At 35.5% G+C, this 21,945-nt stretch overlaps 1 protein-coding gene across 1 annotated transcript in view; it reads right to left on the bottom strand.

The window, feature by feature from the left end:
- Positions 1-627: 627 nt before the first annotated feature.
- SLC9A2 (solute carrier family 9 member A2) overlaps positions 628-21,945 on the bottom strand; it is a 42,657-nt gene continuing 21,339 nt past the window's right edge. Inside the window, exons 4-12 of the mRNA XM_087726456.1 lie at positions 18,717-18,934; positions 16,465-16,667; positions 15,686-15,775; positions 14,638-14,708; positions 14,168-14,329; positions 12,313-12,412; positions 9,911-10,036; positions 6,383-6,473; positions 628-1,962 (exon numbers count right to left, since the gene is read on the bottom strand). Coding sequence (XP_087582582.1) covers positions 1,616-1,962; positions 6,383-6,473; positions 9,911-10,036; positions 12,313-12,412; positions 14,168-14,329; positions 14,638-14,708; positions 15,686-15,775; positions 16,465-16,667; positions 18,717-18,934 — 1,408 coding nt within the window. The 3' untranslated portion in view covers positions 628-1,615. The remainder of the gene's footprint in view (positions 1,963-6,382; positions 6,474-9,910; positions 10,037-12,312; positions 12,413-14,167; positions 14,330-14,637; positions 14,709-15,685; positions 15,776-16,464; positions 16,668-18,716; positions 18,935-21,945) is intronic.

Below are 21,945 nucleotides of genomic sequence, written 5' to 3' on the forward strand. Positions count from 1 at the left end.
CAAAGGTAGTTATTTGTGTATTTACCAATAGATGGCACTAAATACCTTTTTTCAGCCATTTAATGTTGAACTGAATTTCAGCTCAAAGCAACAGCATCAAACAACAATGCACCACAATATTGTTATTATGCTTAGGCAGCCTACATCAAAAGTATAATTTCTCACCATTACATATTCTGGAGTCCCATTGCATTTTTTTACTATTCATGGGACAATTTCATTTGTAAAGCAAATACTGATTAAGTCTATATTACTAGTGTTCTATGAAGAAGAGCATATTAGGACCAATAACTGTTTGGAAAACACTTCTGATTTGTTTTGATATGGCCTACAGGCTAATCAATAAAGCTAATCTAATTTGTAATTAAATGTATGTATGTGGATATGTACAATAAGTGCATTTTATTTATTTTTTCTTCAAATGACTATTTTAAAGAAAAGAGATCATTAGTAATAGTGCATATGAAGAGAGTATTACAGCAAGACTTTTAAAGACATCCTGTTTGTGTTAAAGCAAAAATTCTTTTAATTATATTGCTGCTTTTTTTAAAAAAATCTATCTAGGGACACATAATTTTAAAATAACTTCAATGTGTTTAAATAAATAAATAAACTTAAGATCATTAACTTAGTTGAAAGCATGATGATTGAAACAAGTAGTTGTGCTATTTACATTTCTACAGGATATTAGAATTTGGACTTTGAAGGCAGCCTGAATATTATGTGAATTGATGAGCAGAATAATCTATGCATTATTATTAACAAATAATGTAGACAGAAACAGTAAACAATGGTTTACAGAGGATTGCACCTTCTAAATACATGTGGGGGTAGGGGGAGAGGAGCATAATGAGCATTTTATGCTATTGTGATCCAAGTCCCCTGATCCATTTGGTACAGGTCATGTTGCATATGGACATACAAATAGGGAATGAAACTTCATACAAGCTCCTATCAATATTCATAAACAGATTTGTGATTCATAGTGGCAAAGCAGAGGAGTGAATGTAAGGCATAAAAGATTGTCAAGAAAATAGTTGACAATTGCTATAGTTGGCTTTGTGGTTCAAGTATGCAGTTTTAATAATGTGCAAAATTTATTCCTGTTTACCTAAAAGTGAGTTCCTTTGGACCTACAGAGTACATGTACAGGAATTATATCTCCAAATCAAGATAACCTTTTTACAGAATCTTCTTTAAAGTAGCCCCTAACTTTAGTGTGCTGGCACATTGGATATATTTTAACAGGACGGGGAATTTTTTAGTGCAATTCCTAATTAAAATCTGACTTTGTTTAGTGATACCTCTAGTGATAGTCTGGATTTTTACAGTCCAGATCTGGTAGCCTTTCCTTTGAAGATAAGTCACATGTCAGGCATATGATATATAATAATTGATCAAAGTTGTCCTCATTGTATAATTTACATTATTTGGTCCCAGAGCAGCTAAGAATTTCTTCCTACTCGATTTCTGTCTAGATTTTCTTTCTTTCCTAACCACCACCACCACCACCCACACACACACAAGTCTAGGGCCAGATTTTGAATCCAACTGCTCTACTGCCATTTACTTCAAGCTAGTCTAGTACATGTACTGCTTGAGTATTCATATCTGTTTAGTAATTATTGCTATGGTTATTCTCAGGTTTATCTCTTGGCCTTTCAGCTTTTGATGCCTGCCGGGCTAATCTAGGTGGTGGTAGGGGCTTGACTGATCTGTCATCTTCAGCTGATTCTTCATTCACTGTGCCAAATGGTGGCCTTGGCAATAGTGGTTGCCGGAAGCCTCTTGTTGTTCCTTGAGGGTAGCTCGTTGTACCAGCATTGTCTCTGCCCGTTTCATTCTTCCACTCAATTCTGCATTGTTGCTGACGAAGTCTTTGATCTCTCAAAATGTTTCCCGCTTGGGATTTAAAATTCAGCACCATGGTATGGTCAGATTCAGATTCACTGTTGTCACTTACTGCAAATTTAAAATATATAGATAGGTAGATAGATAGATATATGTAGACACAAACTATAATAATATACTGTTGTAATAAGTTATGGCACAAAAACATTCTCAAGAATGTTAAATATATTAAGTCAGTTGGAATCATAGTCTTCACTGGATATTCTTTGCTAACAAATGTAATCACATAAGGAGAAGAGCAATGTGCATTGGTTGGTACACTGAGTGGGAGCATATTTAATTGCCTAGAGTCACTCCTCATGAGACGGGTGGTTATATAACTGATTAATAAAAATAAATATGTAAATCTTTCTGTAGGATGGCAAGTTGCCAGATATCCACATTTTCTTGCTTATACAATGCGTATAACGAACCTAATATATTCCTGTAAACATAGACATACTTAACCTGTGATCTACTTAAAATTCTAGGCACGCTCTTGTTCAGTGCCAATTTTGCATAATATTTATTTCAAATGAGATTTTACAAAGAGAGCTTCAGTGAGAAGAAAGGTTAGTGCCACCTTTAACCACATTAGGCCATAAATAGACCCAATACAGAAAAATAATAGGAAAATTCTGTGAATGACCTTAAAGCACAAATTAGCTATGGAATATGAGCCATGATTCACCTCATTTGCATAATTAACATCATTATTGTTATCTTTACTCATTTAAAGCAAAGCTGATTATAATCTCTGAGAACTGGTACTTTTATTACAAAAATTGTAATGAACAAAGTTACTAGATTTATCTCGATTACTAGATAAAAGTTGTTTGTCAAAACAACTGAAGTGCACCTTCTCACATCACAGTTTCATTAAAATAAGAGACAGTTGTACTTAAACACAAACCAACATTACCAGATTCATCTTTTTCATTGAGTTTTCTGGACTACCTTTTTATAAGACTAAACTATTGTTTTTCCTATTATGTAATTTTACAACAAAGCAATTGTAGTTCTCTGGAACTTTATTGCTTCAATTGCTAATCTTTAAGTAAATACTGGTGCAAAAAAGGACAATAAGCAACATCATACTTGTGTTATAATTTATACAGAGCTGTCCTTATATTGAATGAAAAGAAACAGATAAAAGAATACAACATTGTCATAATTCAGCTTTTTTCACCAAAGGAAACTTTTAAATTTGTATGTTTTTAAAATATGAATATCTCAAGTATATACCCAATATAATGCAAGATTTTTATCAACATTTGGTTACGGTAAATTCTCCAGGTTACCAAAGCAGCCATTTCAAAGAGAAAAGGCTACAGACTTTTCTTTGCTTGAAAACTATGTCCACATGACACTTTCCAGCACTATGTGTTATTGAATATTCTAGTTAAAGGATTTGAAAAATATTAGCAATTTTAGGATAAATAGTGAAAGCACACAGTATGATGAGTCTATGTTTGAGATCCAAAGAATTGCAATATATGGACAGGAACAGTTTGAACTTGTAATCCTTTATATAGCTGTTTGAATAATAGTATTTGAAGCAATACCCTTTTAAAAAAACAGTTCATGACATAATCCAATCATAAGAAGGGCTTGTTCAAATCTTTGGACATCTCACAATTAGCTCAGGTTATAGTCTTTGGAAAGCAATTCAAGAAAACTACAATAGTTTCTTTTACAGAATTGAAAGTGTTACAAAAAAATCTCCAATAAATCTCTTACTCTTATTTCTGGCCAAACAGGTTTTGCAGGATTCTTTTTTTTTTAATCAACAACAGGACTAAATAGATGGGTGTGTATAATAATAAGCAGTGATAATGCCATCATAGTCACATCCAAGATTTGCTCAATTAAGCCGATTGCTCTCATGTGAGCCCATCTTAACCTACTATATTCTAGCAAAATTTCCTCCATCTTAGAGACAGAAAATAGAAGACATTGCAATCATGCTGAAATTGTGCTATACAGGAACTTTATAGCACATGTCCTTAAACATAGAGGTATGGTGTACAACTTCACATAGTCTGTACGTACCCCTGTGTTAGGCCCAGATACTGTAAGAAATTGATGAAGTAATATTAGGGTTCTATCTAGTATGAAATGAGTAAGAACACAGTGGTCAATTATTAGAATAACTGACTGCACGTTTTATTATAAACAATACATGAGCCCACATGCACAACATTATGGATTCAAACTACATAACTTGACAAAGAAAATGTATATTAGATAAGACAGAAGAGGAAGAAGAAAATACAATCCACATATATATTACACAAAAACATTGAAAGGAGAGAAACAAATAATTGGGCAAATTAGTTGCACAAACAGAGAATCAGAAATGTAAATACTATCTATGCTAGGGTACATAGTTTATTTTTACAAAGGAAGAGACAAACAAGAATTGAAAAGAGACATAAAAACCCAAAATCTATGTATGATTTCTTCCAAAACAAGTGTGTAATAATGATGATATAAATTAGAAAATCAGTTCTTACATAAAATACTGCTGACTTGTAGTGTTTACCCTGGTAACCTAACATGGCTGAAATACAAAATAAACTCCCCCATCTTTTTTAAACATTAATGTTTTTTAAAAATGACTGTGAATGACTGTCACCGCGGGGGGAGGGGAGGGGGGGTTGTATGTTTAAAATTGTATTTGTATTTGTATGTTTTACTCTTAAAAAAATGTATAACTAATAGCAATAGCAATTAGACTTATATACCGCTTCATAGGGCTTTCAGCCCTCTCTAAGCAGTTTACAGAGTCAGCATATCGCCCCCAACAACAATCTGTTTAAAAAAAAAAACATTTTAAAACATTTTAAATGTTTTAATACTTGCGACATCATTTGGTAGGATTCACCATATGAAAAATTGCTTGGTTGCTGGCTTCGTTTAGCATATTTACTACCATTATCTGCAACCTGTTACATGTGCTGTATCCCAAACTGTTAAGAGAAACCCTGGAGTTTCTTCCAACTGACAACAGTCAAAGGCTGTGATAGGAAGGCATAGACAAATAATAGACTCTGACATAATCAGGAACAAATTATACATGACAGACAAATACATGACAGAGAACATAGACATGTGACACAGAGAAGTCAGAAATCCTTTGCAGTAGGAAAGCACCTGGAATCAACTGAACTGACAGGCTTAATCCCAATCAGTTGTGAGTCGCTTGCATAGTTCTCAATAGTCTACCATCTCTTCTATACATCCCAGGGAATATCTGCAATATAGGTTGTACATCATTTGATACTGAAATATTGTGATTGCAAATGTCCAATCCCATCCTCAGAACACCCTTGCCAGAGGTTTTACAACACTGGAACAGATCATTCCACTTATCAGAGGTAGTTGTCTACTATTTTACAACTGTAAAACTGTATCGGGGACAGTTCAATTCCATCATTTTTGCCAAGGTTGGAGTGGGAACTATATAGTCAGTTTTTTTTATTGTTTTACACATTTCTAGGTGTTGGTAATGACCTTTAAAGTTTTCCATGGCCTGGATCCAGGTTATGCCAATGGGGGTTGGTCTGCCCCAATCGTGCCAGCAGAGGAGGCATGCTTCAGGCCCTTTTTGCCAGGATATTTTGGCTGATGGAATCCAGAACAGTACCATCACACTTGCCTATTGGAGCATCTTGACCCCTTCCCCCTGAGTAAGGTCAGTTCCCACCCTTCTGATCTCCAGCTTAAAGACCTGGATTTGCCAGCTGACATGGGACTGCAGTGGAGGGTGGAGGGCACTTCACATTGGAGATGTTTGATAGATTAATAACAAATCCCACATTCTCCCTGCTTATCCTACTCCCTCCCTCATCATCTTGTTAGGCTTGAGTATTTATATTTTTATGGTATTTATTTGTATTGCATATATGTTTTGTATAGTTCTATCCTTTTAATATTGTAAGCCACCCAGAATTACCCTGTGGTAAAATGGGCACCCAATAAATTTAATAAATAAATAAATATATCAAGACCACACTTTTCTTTTACTTATTACTTTATTCTTAACAAGGGTTTCATTGGCTGAATAAAAAGTAGCACCTAGTTGAGTTCTATGTTCTATAAATGAGAAAGAAAGATTCAGGGATATATGTTTGTGCATGTATGCAAAGATCCCATATTTCTATAGATAACTATGGTATCTATAATTGTAGATTGTACAATTAAAGACTGTATGTGCCATTTTTCACCTCTTCTATCATGCCTAAATAAATATTTGCTTTGTATAGTGTCATAGATAAAATTAAAACTTACAATTAGGAAAAAGCTTTCTAGAAACAAGACATGGAAGAACACATTTGAAATGGCAGTAAAACTATATCTGATATAAATATACAAAACATAAAACTAGTATAGAACTGGATAAGAACAATTTATAATTTAATTAACTATATTATATGGCAGTGAAAATGCTGAATAATTCATTCTTCTTTTTATTCCAAAACTGCATTACCTTTAAAGGAGGATTGATTTCTTTTCCGTGTTTTCTCTGCAAGTTTAGTATTTTTAGGTAGTGATAAGTAACGTGGTGATTTCATGTGCACCTGCAAAAAGAAGCACAAAATGTGTTCAGGCAGAAAGAAATACATACAAGTCAAATATTAGTATAGCTTCTCATTGAATAGAAATCTGTGTAAGGAGCATTCTATTGTTTTAAAGTGGAAAAAAGGATATATATGCATGTAGTTCTAACAATTGCCATGTATTCAGTTTTAGGTTGGAAGAAAAGAGAAATCCTATTTAATCAACTACCCACTGTTGTTGTACTAAGATCAGAACAAAAATCCAAATCACTAACATCCTAATATCCTTTAAATGATCCTAAAACCATCAATCTCTGCTTGTCCTTGAAATAATATCTGTTAAGTACCTCCACACGAAACTTTCCCAACATAGGATTGCTGGAAATGCTGAGGTAAATAGTCACCCATAGGGGTAGTTTCTAAAAGCTGAGGACTCTCCAATTCCTTTTTAAAAAGGAATTGTATTTCAAGTGGCATTTTAAAGGTAATTATTAAATGAGGGTTGTAGTAACATCAGGTAGTAGCTCACCAAGTGAAGCTTTTTGTGAGCACAGTGATCATCGACATCTATATGTGGTAACTTCTCTATATTAAATGAGTGAAATGTCACTCATTGTTAATTTACCAAAGAAAGACTTATTGCTTGAAAAACGTTGGTCTTAGCCTGGCAACAGAGGACAAAGCGCCTGGCAACTAAGTGCTATAGCTTTTAAGTCCATACGTTTAAGAGCCTACATAGAATTGATTTAATTGGATTTAGAATAGAATAGAATAGAATAGAATAGAATAGAATCAGTGACGTGCGGTGAGGTTGATACCTGGTGAGGCTCAGCAGGGCAGTGGTCGGCCTCGGCGGGGGGGGGGATTTGCATCGCGGGAGCAACCAAGCACCCGGGTCTGCAGCAAAGGCGCTTGGTGGCTCCCGTGATGCAAAGTGCCCCGCTGCCCCCCCCCTCTGTCCCGGCCTGCGTCCGCTGCTTCTCCAAGTTCCACCGCTGGAAGTCCCGGATCACCTCTGGGGGAAGGCTGAGTGAAAAATGGAGTGAAGCTTCTCTGCGGCCTCCCGGCGCTGCCCAGAGGCTCTTGCAGGAGCACGTGTCAGCGGCCGGCAGCCTGGAGCGGCCCCGGCTGTGAGACAAGGGAGCACTTAAAGTAGCCACTGCCGCTGCCACCACCACCGCCCCGCCAGGCAAAGGAGGGGTGGTGGCGGCAGTGGCAGCGGCTGCTTTAAGTCTCCCTTGTCTCACAGCCGGGACCGCTCCAGGCCGCCAGCCGCTGACACGTGCTCCTGCAAGAGCCTCTGGGCAGCGCCAGGAGGCCGCAGAGAAGCTTCACTCCGCTTCTCACCCAGCCTTCCCCCAGAGGCGATCCGGGACTTCCAGCGGCGGAGCCTGGAGAAGGAGGCCGGGGCAGCGGGCGGCAGCATCGGGGATGGTGGGGCACTTACTTTGCATCGCGGGAGCCGCCAAGCGCCCAGGTCTGCAGCAAAGAGGCAGCCTCCTCCTTCTCGCCCACTCCTCTCTCCTCTGAAGCACGCCCCACCCAACGTAAGCGTGCTCAAGAAGACACGATTGGCTGCTTCCAAATCAGGAGGTGGGAGAATTAGTGCCTCTTTTCCATCTGAACTTCTTTGCCTTTTAACTCTTTATTAACTTTTAGAAGGCGAAAAATTCCTTATGGAAAAGAGGCCCCGAGTTCTCTCGCCTCCTGCTTTGGTTAACACTAAGCAGACACCAAGCCACTGTGACCTGGAATCTGGTAGCAACTATCTTGGCTTTAATTATTTTAAAAAAATATTTAAATTTCTTTTTCCTGAGGAGACTGGTGAGGCTCCGCCTCCCTTGCCTCTAGTGACTGCACGTCCCTGAATAGAATAGAATAGAATAGAATAACAGTTGGAAGGGACTTTGGAGGTCTTCTAGTCCAATCCCCTGCTTAGGCAGGAAACCCTACATCACTACAGACAAATGGAGGCAAGCTGTTCCACTGATTAATTGTTCTAACTGTCAGGAAATTTCTCCTCAGTTCTAAGTTGCTTCTCTCCTTGATTAGTTTCCACCCACTGCTTCTTGTTCTACCCTCAGGTGCCTTGGAGAATAGTTTGACTCCTTCTTCTTTGTGGTAGCCCCTGAGATATTGGAACACTGCTATCATGTCTCCCCTAGTCCTTCTTTTCATAAATCTAGACATACCCAGTTCCTGCAACCGTTCTTTATATGTTTTAGCCTTCAGTCCCCTAATCATCTTTGTTGCTCTTCTCTGCACTTTTTCTAGAGTCTCAACATCTTTTTTACATCGTGGTGACCAATATTGAATGCTGTATTCCAAGTATGGTCTTACCAAGGCATAAAGTGGTATTATTTTCACTTGATCTTGATTCTATCCCTGTATATGCAGCCTAGAACTGTTTTGACTTTTTTGGCAACTGCTGTACACTGCTGGTTCATATGGTTGTCCACTAGGATTCCAAGATCCCTCTCACAGTTACTACTATTGAGCAAGGTACCACATATACTGTACCTGTGCATTTTGTTTTTCTTTTGTTATTTAAGAATTTAGATTCTCATTTGCCTTCTATACTTTATTTAGTCCCACTGTAACCCACTTTTTCATAAAGAAAATTCATTCAGCACTATTCATCAGAACTTTCACTTCTCTGCCTAGCTGGACCAGCAGGATTCAAAGATTCTACATCTGAAATTATTAAGTGCAATAAACAGGATAGATTTTGAAGCCCATGCATTATAAGCAAGGCAGCTAAATCTTACTACTTTGGAGCAACAAAACTGTGGCTGTTGGTACTCATATTTTTTAGATATGCTCAAGAGTTGTTTAAACATGATCTCCTTAAATTCATTTAATTCATCATGTTGTAATATCACTTTTATCATAGATAGTAAATTAATTTGCAAAAGCAAATCAGAGGAAAAGAGGAGAGGGGTGTGTTATTACCATTAAAGATGGATTATTTGTATTCTCTACATTGAAATAAAGATAAAGATTAGTCTTAATTTGACTAAGTAATCTTTATTCCTCCCAAATGTTAATAAAATGACTAATAAAATCTAGTGTTGCAGATGTTTGGTTTACTAATCCAAGTATATAGTGATATATCTTGTATATATTTTTAATTGTTCACTAAGTGGAAATAGCTGTCCTTACAAAAACATTTAGAAGCTCTTGTTATAAAGAAATAAATATTTGAGTATGAAACCAAAATAGTGGTCACTCTCAATCTCCCATGGAAGATGAGTACTTGTCCCCCCAAAACAGCTTTTATTCATTGATATCTTTCATTGATTTCACATGCTATGTTATCTTGAAAACGAATCAGTAATTAGGGATACAACTTATTGAAAATCATCTAGAGGCCTAAGTGTTTTACTGATATAGTAAAAGACATTATTTAATAAAATCCCATGTAAAATATATTAAATATATATGTATAATATAAGTACTGGTCTTGACAAACTGTTGCTCTTCCTAATGCTCTCCCTTAGGCTATGTCGGCGACGAATCAAAATTTCTTTGGCTTGCTTTTCATTTGCATCTTCAGCAAGACTGTATCTATTATATGATGGAGTCTGCAACAAACAAATAAGAAAATATATGCTTTAAAATATATTAATAATGGCAGTTCTAATGCAGAAGCTTCCTGCGTCATATTTTGTTTCTAAGGTATCTCAAAAACATAACTTAAAAGCATAGTTAGCATAATGAAACACCTGAAAATGATGCAATATTTCAAAAGGAATTTATTATTTTGATAGCTTTCTTTAGTACCACAATTTGCTTTAATAACTTAGAAGTTAAATATCAGAAATATCAATAATCATATAAATATTTATATATCCCAGCCTATTTTATATATAAGATGAGGCATAGAGATACACTGTCGCTATGGCTAGATTTAAAAAAAAGGCAAACATCACTAAACTGTTTTCCACACAAAGCTGAGATGCTGTCTAACTGATATTGGGAGAATAGAATTCTCACACTCAACCTCAATTTTTATTTAGCTTTTTATTCCGCATTCATTACTTTATATATAACTCAAAGCAATGAACATATACTCTTTCTTCCTCTTATTTTCCCACAACAAGAATCCCGTGAAGTACTGTAGAGTGGGCTGAGAGGAAGAACGATTGGCCCAAAGTCATCCATCCAGCTTTCATGCCTGAGGTTGGACTAGAACTCACAGTCTTCCTGTTTCTAGGCCAGCACCTTAACCATTATACCAAACGTACCCTCTATTAATTGTTCTGCAGAAGATTCTGTTTTATTAAAAGGTCGTGGGTAAGTGCTATTTGAACCTCTGAGTTAAAGTGGTCCACAGGTTTATTCCAGTGGTGGGTTGCTAGCCAGTTTACTACCGGTTCGCTCATGCTCACACATGCTCTCATGTGTTTCCAGCCGGGTGGGCAGAGCCTCCCACCACTGCCACTACCAGTTTAGCCAAACCGGGCTGAACCAGGAGCAACCCACCTCTGGTTTGTTCCACCATGGCTCTTTGTGTCCCCAATCCTTGGACAAGGACTCTGATTCTCTCCAGGTTCAAAAAGTATACCAAAGGGATCAAGAGATGGAGTTGAAGATATCCAGGAGCCAAGCCTGCAGGCTTCAAAACTTGAAATACTGAATTAAATTGTTCTACCTGGAAGCTTATTGGGAGCAAAGGCGGGATCACAGCACAGGGTAATTCCAATATGATAAGACTGTAATAGCTCTTAAGTGCCAGCATACAAGTTGCTTCATTCTGCACCAATTGCAGTTTCCAAATGGCCTTCAAAGGAATGGCCATATAAAGTTCATTGCACAATTACTTCTGATGTGATACAGGTATGAATTTATTATTACAGGGCTCCCACTCATATATTTCCCTAAAGGTATTGTGGCCCATCCCCACCTGCATTTTGCAATACTGTACTTTTCCTGCCAAAGTACCGTTGGCCCTGATTGATAGTGGATGATGGCGGATAAATATATACATATTATATTTAGGTATGAGTATTACTACATTATTATGGTTATTATTTTTGTTGTGTTGCTTTTGATTAATTAGGGCAGTTCATAAATATGATAAATAAATAATGTGAACAATATCTATAATATTATGCACCAGCCAAAGTTGGGCAAATGCTTCCCTGATTATAGGCTCCAACAGCAGCTATGGTTTGAGGTCAACTCTCAGAAGCCTACTCCTTCAAAAGAAATAATGTCCCATCCAGAGTTGTAACTGGGAAATGGCAGTTCTGTCCTCATCTCATCCAAGCCTCTATAGCCCCCAGGCACAGGGTCAAGGCTTTCATGGTGTCTGTGGCCTGGCCAGGGATGGAAACATATATGCTAATAATCATCACAAATCTACAGGCAAACTGTGCCAGGCAATTAAAGCTTCTGCTGGAAAAAGTCACATTATCAGGGATCCTTTGGGTAGAACTATATTTTAAAGATGAAAGTGTTTGCATGACTAGACTTTCATGGGGTTATCATTCAGATTAATTGGAGTATGAAACTAACCCAGTGGTGGGTTTCAAAAATTTTTAGAACCTCTTCTGTAGGTATGGCCTGCTTTGTGGGAGTGGGTTGCCGGCCATGTGACCAGAAGTGGCTTGCCAGCCATGTGATGGGTGGGAGTGGCCAACTTGTAAAATGTGGTGAAACAACATCATCTTATTCAATAAACCTAAATACATTCCTTTGGAGATAAATTCCATTGATTGTAATAGAAATTATTTCTCCATACACATCTTAAGTTGGCATGCTACTGTTTTTACTGGAAAATGAAAAAAAAATGCTGTTTGAAAAAGTAGATGTAGCCACACCAAGGTATTATTCTAATATCTTGTTGTCTACTTACTCTTTGTCGTATCTGATACAGATTCTTTGTTAAAATCTCTCTTATGTTATCCATTTGGCCAGAATAAGGTGCATTTATTTTTTCTCCTTCTTGAGGCTCACTGTTGTAACAGGAGATAAAATATAGAGGTAAACAGATAATCCATTGGAATAATATGAATTATACATTTTTTTCAAAGATAGAAAATCATTTAAAAGAAAGAAAATATATTTATCATGTGTTATACAAAAAAAAACATTTTTGCTTAATATTGAGTTAACCATATCAATAATGTGGATCTGAAATTTATTTAAACTGCAAATTGATAAAATGTTAAATAAATCTACAATTTTCCCAAGTAGCTTTATCCATAGTCTGTAATTCATGAATATTTCAGAATTTAATTCAAATTCATAATTCATATCAATGTCAACTGATTATAGAATAATACCTTATGCCTTTTAACACATTTCACTCAATTAAATTTAAATATATTTTATATTATTTTTCAATATTCCGTAAATTTTGTTCTGAAAAGCTGAAGGTATTTCCTAGTAAATTATGTAGTATCACAGTAACAAGTTCTTAACACATAGCAGTAAAAGTTTTATATATTAATCCTTTTAAGCCACTTTAAATTACTATGAGCTTCAGAAACCTCTATGGTCATCTCCTCTATATATGTAATACCCCATCTCACTTGATTATATTTCATAAACAACTCAAAGCTTCCGTGAAGTTTGAGGCCCAGATGTGAGTGCCATTATTAAGTTTTTTCTTTTTGGTTATATTCATCAGGTTTCTTTATAGTTGGTTGTTCCTTTGTACTTTCTTCTTGGATTAAGGTAGTTTATATATCAATTTCTGTTTCTATCCCTAATTCTGCTACTTCATTATAGAAAATACAATTACCTGAAACTCTAATCTTACATACATGCAAAAACACCTAGACACACACAAACAAACCAATTCAATCTATAAATCAGTGATAACTCTGTTTCTCCCACAGGAAGGATTTTCTGGCTGGGGATTTAGGGAAGTTGTATTCCCTAAATAATTGGAAGGTAACAGATGGGGGGGAGGCTTTTTTTTTAGCTGTTCGAGGTGTTTAGTCTCCCAGTTAAACTTGCATTAGGTCTGTATATTTGTGAAGCTCATGACTAGAGCTGTCCAGTGTTGCAAGTATAAACAGGAGCAATGCCCTGATTTTATACACTCCTTAAAGAGCACAACAGGTACTTCGTTTATTATTTTACTTATTTATTATATTAAATTTATTGGCGGTCCATCTAACTACAAAGTAACTCTGAATAGCTTACAATGTTAAAAAATAAAACAATATAAATAAAATACTGCAAAAATATAAATATAAAATACAAAATGCAATAGCTAAAAGATGGGAAGGGAGAAAATTGGATAGGGGGAGGAGCAAAGTTTTTTTTTGAGGAGGGGACAAACCATAGCCTCCTTAAAATGCCCCAGAAATATCCCTTCCTGGAGTGATGAATTAATCACTACCTGAACCTACCAGCTGATCACTGTATAGAGGCTTTACTCCTGGGACAAGGATCTAACTGACAAGTGGTGGTGCTGACAGCATTGAGGCCCTTCATCAGGTTGAACAAGTCAAACTTTCCCCAGATTGATTTATAAAAAACAAAATATTTTCAATGTTATTCTTAATGTTCACTTCCATATGTGTTTTTACTTCTGATTTATTTTCTGTTTGTATTTTATTATTAACTAATGGAAGGGCTTGAAAATAAATTTTTGAGCTCCTTTTTATCTTTTCTTGGGCTACAAGGAAGTAAAGAATTCAAATTCAGTGCTTTTAAGAGTTATATTCTGATACTGCTCCATATTTTTCTCTACTTACTTGATAGAAGCTAGAGATGGAACTGTGCTTAACATCCCATTCTCTGCCATTTCAATGGCATGTTTTATTTCCAATTTCTTGTACAGAGTAACAATACTTGATTTTGGTTGTTTCTCCTTAATTAAAAGTCTTCTTAGGTATTTCTTATCAAATTTTATAAACCTGTAAGAAGCAAGAACATTCTATTAATTAGTTTAAAATCAATTGAAACTGCAGTAAATTTCTCTTTGTTCTTATAAATTATTCTGACTATAGACATTTAGAGAATTAGTTTCTAACTAAAATGACATTTTGAATTTGTGACAGAAATAAAGCAAAAATAAATATTCATGTTTTCTGAAACAAAATAATTCTTAAACTTAATTGAAGTATATGTTTGTAAAGTTAGTAATATTGAAAATGTAAATATTAAATAATACATTGGCTTCTTCTACTTGTTCTTTTAGATCATTAGTAAATATGCTACTTACTTATCTCTCCAAAAGTTGTGACCCCAGTGTCCACAAACATCTTCAACACCAGCCTTGATATGGTCAAAGAACTAGGATGGGGGAGGGGAATCATTACATTATTATTAATAAAGTTATATATTACTTCTTTCTGTAAGAAAAAATTTCTTGATACCAAAATAACAAATTAATTTTATGAGATAAATTGTTATCCAATACAATTGTTTTTAAAATCAGCAATAAATGTGTCTGAAAAATACCGTATTTTTCACAGTATAAGACGCACCTTTTTCCCTCAAAAAAGAGTCTGAAAATCTGGGTGCGTCTTATACACTGAATACAGCATTTTTTTGCCTCCCAAAACCCCGCCCCCTTCACCAAAATGGCCGTGCATAGCCTTTAGGAGGTTTTCAGAGTGCTCCTGGGGGCTGGGGAGAAATGAGTGAAAAATGGGCTGTTTTTTGCTCAATTCCCCCCCCCCCCTACACACCCCAGGAGCACTCTATAAGCCTCCTAAAGACTATGCATGTCCTTTTTTGACAAAAAACAGGCCCATTTTTGTGAAAAACAGGCCCTTTTTTGCTCATTTTTGTCCCCTCAACTGCCAGGAGCACTCTACAAGCCTCCTAAATGTTATTCATGCCCTTTTTTAAAAAAAAAATGGTCCCGTTTTTGGGAGGTCTGCAGAGTGCAAAAACTTTTTTTTAATTTGCCCCTTCAAAATCTTGGTGTGTCTTTTACTCCAAAAATAATAGTCAAGACCGACTTGATGAAACATAATTAATTAAAACACATTATAAATGTTACATTATCACCACTTCAAAAGGAAAGTTTCTCCAATTGTACATGATGCTTGTTATCTAGATGTACAACTTTTTCTCAGTGCATGGCACCCTTCATGTCTCAATTTTTCACAAAGTCTCTAGGCCAAAATAAGTAACAGAAGTTCCATTTATTAAATAGTTGTCCAAATTTAAAAACATAAAATAATACAACATGCACATTTTGAGAATCATGGTTCTGTGCATTTCCCAAATGGCATGTAATTCACCTCAAATTGCAAACATACCCGGCAGTAGATTTCCTCACTGACTGCTGGTTGCTTCTTATTTGATCTTTTGACATCAAGAAAGTCCACTAGTGGGCGAATTGTCATTCCCTGTATAGAACAGCAGAAAAAATGCATGACAGTCACTTCAGCTCAGCATGATTTGCCATTATGTCATTTTCATATTCTGTTCAATGTGCATTTTAATAAATGAGTGGTCAGTGTATAGCATTATACTACAAATATATGAAAGGAAAATACATTTGTGTTGTGAAAGGAGATGCAGTTTGAGGAAAGAGTTCACATTGTACTGATTGATTATTTTTGTTGAACAGAATTAGATAAAGTTTACAAGTTTATAAAGTTTACGTGTAAGGAAAGATATTAGAAAATATTTCAATATGCCAAGACAGGAGCTGATTACTTCACAAATTAGAAAAATATCTGACATCCAAGAGGGATAGAGTTTTGTAATGTTGAACAAATCAGTACGAGAATATACTGAATGAAGAATGACAAGCCAGGCAGGCATCAGAAATAAAGCTGAAGATGTAGGCCTAGTTTATAGGATAGATGAGGTTATTGTTCATCAATATGATGAGATTTCGAAGAAGGCTTTGACACAAATCTGAGATGTATCTGAGATGTTCAGCCATGGATATTCGCAATTTCTGACAACATAATCTGTTATTTTCTTTTGTGTGTGATACTTTTAGTATTATGAATTGGACAATTTGCAGATTTTCTACGAAAAGAATTATTGATCATATTGTACATGTAACTATTGGGAATATTCTTACCTGAATGAACACGGTAAAGAAGATCACTACAATAGCAGCGGTAATGAAAAGTTTCTTTCTAGGAAAAACAGTAGAAGGGAGCAGGAAGACCAGAGAAAAACATATAGCTCCTCGGAGGCCTCCATAGGCGATAATGAACTGGTCTTTAAATGTTATAGGAATTGTCCGAAATACATTTATTACCTGAGTCAATGCAAAAACTCCTAAAAAAAAATCCAAACACATACAAAAATTGATCATGGTATCCTAATCAGCTTCCAAATTTAGGAACAAAAGGTACAGCGTTATATCAGTTGTCCTCCTATTTCCATAGCTGTTTTCAGTTGGTATTGGTAGGGGAAATAGATTTAATTCAATTACAAACTCCGCGGGATCTACCCTCTCTCTGTATTTAACATCTAGAGTACATGAAACTGTTGAGTAAGGTATAGGGTTTTACATCAGAATTGTGTTACATCAGAATGATATAAGATATTATCAATATGCTGATGTATAATATACATCTCCATCTTAGGTTGACGAAGGTTGCCTGAACATTGTGTACCCTGGATGGGGAAATACAGAGTGTATCTTAACACTAGGAAAACTGAATAGTTCCACATTTTGGAGATCACTTTCATGAGGAATAACTCTGCCAACCAGAACTAGAATGCAATATTGGGGTCCTCTTGGATTCTGCTTTCACTAGATCTCTATCTGTATTCAAGTTATGAGGACAAGATTTGAAAAATAGCGGTTGATTAATGTTTTCCTTAGTAAGGACAAGCAGCAAAAACTTTGCACAAACCCATCTTGTATGTCAGTTTGCTCAATAAGGAAGGTGACTTTGATAGAGTTATGCAGGTCCATTACCAAAGCAACAAGGAGAAAAACTTATCTTAAGTGAACAATACAGATAGTGTTCCTATGTGGGTCAGACAGACATTTCCCTAATTCACTAAGATGTAAGAAAGAGGAAAAGAACAGCACATTCTGTCAAGATTTTATTATTATAACTGTATCCAGGCTGATGCAACTACACCCATTCCTGGGTGTGACTCACAGCCACTCATGCCCTAGTCATATGCTGTCTAGATTGCTACAATATGTTCCATTATAGAGTTGCCTTTGATAACAACTCAGAATACAGTGGTGTGAACATTTACAAATGCACTTCGTTGTGCCCAGGTAGCACACTGCTTCACAAACTGAACTGGCTCCATATAAACTTTCTGATTATCTCCTATAAAATCCTTCATGGCAGAGATCCAGGTTACCTGTAGAACTGTCTGCCCCTAATTGTCTCTATTTGTCCCATGACAATTAGCAGAGAAGGCATATTAGAGATTCTTTCCCCATAACAAAGTCAACTAATGAAATTGTTCAGGCATGGTTTTTCTGTTGTAGTGCTTGCCTAACATCATTCATCTGAGGTTTGGACATCCTGCAATGACCTGGCTTTATGCCAAGCATTCAGGCAGATTGTAGGATGGGCATATATATAAGATCATTAAATGACATATATAATATGTATTGATTAGTCCCAGTTACTTCTCTTGACCCATTACTCTATTGGCTTTTTAATATTCCAGAGATGCAATACTTTTTTTTCTTCATTTTCATGTGTCTTCAAATTGTGAGTGTCCTACAGTTGCTCTTGCAATTGGGCAGCCTTATAAAACTCATAAATCAAAATAAATAAATAAATGTTCTTCAATATTTTCAGTACATTTAAGGTAACAGAATTCTTCAAAATCAAGTCAAAATCGTTTGTTGGTGTTATAGAAGATACATACATACATACATCATGGCTGAAATTTTTTTTACTATAATTGTAAATGTTTTTGTAATGAAAGTACCATATTTACTCTAATTTAAAATAAGGATGCAAATTAAATGCATCCCCTACCCTTTGCAGTTTTAAAGTAGCCAAGCCTATAATTCCTCAGGAATTTCTATAAAAGAAGAGACTCCCTATCAGCTGGAAGTTGAAAATCTGAGATGTACTGTTAAGTGTCTTCACACTGTATAGGATGTATGGATCTTCTTCCTTCCTTATATAATCATTGGGTTCACTGGCCAAAAATTGGTTTACTCAGAGTAATTTGTAAAGATTTTCCTCTTATCACTGTAAAAAACAAGATGAAAGTCTTTCATCTTAAAAATAAGGACATTTCTTTGTCAAAGCTGCAGTTCCATTACCTAAAAGATAATCATATTTCAGGACTAAAGTAGGGTGAAGTGCAATCTAGAAAGTTTTAAGTGATTCTTACCTAATGAACGCCAAATCAAACAAAATAGCAGTGTAAAGCAAACAAAGGCCCAGTTCCATTCATGGTTTTTTCCTACTGTAGATACTCCCATAAAAATAAAGATAAGAGTTTCACTGACACTGCTCAGCATTTTCATGAAATATTTTATAGTAGTATAGGACTTCTGAGAAACATTCTCTTCTACATATTTATTCATGGTCATAGCACATGCTGTAATCCTGCAAGAAAAAAACTAGTTCAGTTTCTCTGTATTTTTATTACAAATACTGTATTTTTACTGCAAACATTTGATGTTATTCCGATAAAATGCCCAGAAACACCAAGTTAATGAGATAGGCAGCAAGAAATCCAATAAATAAATATCACTCAGAATTGTTATAGAAGTTAATGTCACTGAGTTCAGTAAAATTAAGTTTCTTCCTTTTAACATTGCTGAACCCATTTCTTGATATCCTATAGTAAGGTCTTTGGGAACACTTACAGACTTTTATGCAATCAACATAATGCATTGTGTGGATCCCTTTGCAGTCAACTCTTCCAACAAAAACTTAATTGTTACTTGCTTGTAGAAAATGGAAAGTTGTTGTTCTCTTTGGTTTTTAGCTGCCTAGAGTCCCAATGGGAGTGGGCGGCATACAAATTTTATTAAACTTGGAAACTTTTTGTCGCTTTGAAGGGTCATACGATGCTGTCTTAGCCATATAGGCCAGGTGGCTACAATAATTATTTGTCCTCCCTTTGGTTATTCAGCATTGTGATATTCAATGTGGTTATGATTTCACTTTATAAAGATACCATTTCATGATGTCAGAAAGACTGCAAATAGATATCATGCGTGGGTGGTATTGCAGTGCTTCCTGTTTTAATCTTGAACTTTAAGATGTGTTCCATGATGTTGTTCCTATCAAATATCTCCCTGGAACAGATGATTATACAAACTGGATTTGCTACTCCTTCCCAATTTAATTATTATTATATATTTTGGTCAAAGTATGTGTTATATTTTTATATAAGGTAAAGTAGGCTGAACTAAGCTGAAGTCACCTTGCCATCTACTGATAGTGAATGCTATAGAAGTAGTCTATTATTTTTAGATGCAAAAAATGAGTTTCACTTTTAGGTACCTATTTAAAGCATCTTAGATAGGAATCTTTACTAAATCCCCAGGATGATACAGGGCATATCTGACCAAGTAGAAAGGCCACAGGAAGTTTTCTACAATAGTTCCCATGCCATTCTGTGGTTTTTGATAGCCAGAACATGTTGTGACACAAAAGAGGAAGTATGAAAGTTCTCCTGTGCTGTGAGGCTGTAATTCCAGGCTTCATTTTATACTTCCCACTTCATCTCTGCAAAGTAGCCATTTATCAGCTCCTCACATAATGATTGTATCACCAAAAAATGTGAAGACCCACACTAGACAATTCTAGGAACTTTCATCCAATTTCAAAACTCTTAATAGTATACTAAAAGTCAATTATAGTGTTTCTTTTACTTCAGTTGTAAGATTATATAGATATTTTTATGACTGGGGTTGTCTGAGTTTTGGCTAGTAATAACAGGAGAAATGTGGATTTCATCTATAAAAGCAGGGATAAGGTATAGATTGTTCTCTTTTTAATGACTGTATTTATTTTGAAAGTACGTATAAATTTAAGTCCTGATGATCTAAATGATAACTATTCTCACATACATAGGTACAGGCTGGAAAATATATCCAAGAAATTACTAGTGGTTTGATTTGTATTTTGTTTTTATGTCTTGTCAGAGAAAGACTGATGCGGAAATCCTTCAGTATATTATTTCAGTTTATTTAAATATTCCCAGATAATCACTTCCATTTATCTAAAGCCATTTAAACTAGACTGGGCAGATCTATCAGTAATGCAAATCAACCAGTTTCTGTCTAGTGGAAAAATCTAGTTCATAAGATATTACGGTATCTTTTAGCTTTTTCACAATTCAGTGTTAAGTTTCCTGGCTCCCCTTCTATATTGGAGTGATATATAGGAGTTATACAAATCTACGGAAAATACTTTATTGTAACTTGGTCAAAATCACTCCATTTATGACAAAAGAAACTTAACATCCAATATTCTATTACATTCCTTTTTAGTACGAATGTATATACAGTATGTATAAACATTATTAAATACTGGACTAGAAAATAATTTAGTAGCTCAATCCATTAAATGCGTAGCCATAATGTAAATTGATTCTGGCTTAGCTAGAAATGGAAACCCAGCTATAGTGGCTTAGCACTATGTATGAATGAGCCATTGCAGTTTATTTAAGAAATCATAGTTAAAATAATCTGATTTGACAACAATTGGTGGATACCTATTTTCTACATATTATATTAAAAGACATACTATCCTCAGCAAAAAGAGCACTGAAAAAGCAATAGGCTTTTTATAAGAGGCATTCATATTGCACATATATGAATGTTCCATAATTGTACCTATGATAGTCTTTACAAATTTATTAAATAAATTGAAGCATTTTAAAGATTAGTTGATGAATCCTATTTATGAATGCTGACATTAATACCAGAATTAGAAGGAAATTGAAAACCACACAAATGTTGTTAATGGGAATGAAGTATAGGTGGGATTCTAAGAGTCGGGTAAATTAATATAGTATTTTATAATTAACAAAATGCTCAATGAAATAAATTTCCACTTTTACAGTTTAAGCAATGAAATCCATTTTTCAAATGTAAGCTTTATTAGTTCATTCACATTTTCCACATTAAAGTATTTGAAATAATTAATTAGCTACGTGAGAACACTGTATTTAGTAATGCATAGTCCTCAGCTTACAACCACAATTGAATCCAAAATTAATGTTGCTAAGTGAGACATTTTTGAAGTGATTTCCCCCCATTTTACATCTTTTCTTGTCACATTTCTTAAGGGAATCAATGCAATTGTTAAATTGATAACAGGGCTATAGCAATAACAATAGCAGTTAGACTTATATACCGCTTCATAGGGCTTTCAGCCCTCTCTAAGTGGTTTACAGAGTCAGCATATTGCCCCCAACAATCCGGGTCCTCATTTTACCCTCCTCGGAAGGATGGAAGGCTGAGTCAACCTTGAGCCGGTGAGATTTGAACTGCAGAACTGCAGTCAGCTGAAGTAGCCTGAAGTGCTGCATTTAACCACTGCTCCCCCTCGGCTGTTAAGCGAATCTGGCTTCCCCATTGACTTTGCCTGGGAGACGTTTG

Source organism: Thamnophis sirtalis, unplaced genomic scaffold, assembly GCF_051295495.1.
Source record: "Thamnophis sirtalis isolate CommonGarterSnake01/CBP01778 unplaced genomic scaffold, rThaSir2_p1.2 scaffold_12, whole genome shotgun sequence".
In the NCBI taxonomy this organism is placed as follows: Eukaryota; Metazoa; Chordata; class Lepidosauria; order Squamata; family Natricidae; genus Thamnophis; species Thamnophis sirtalis.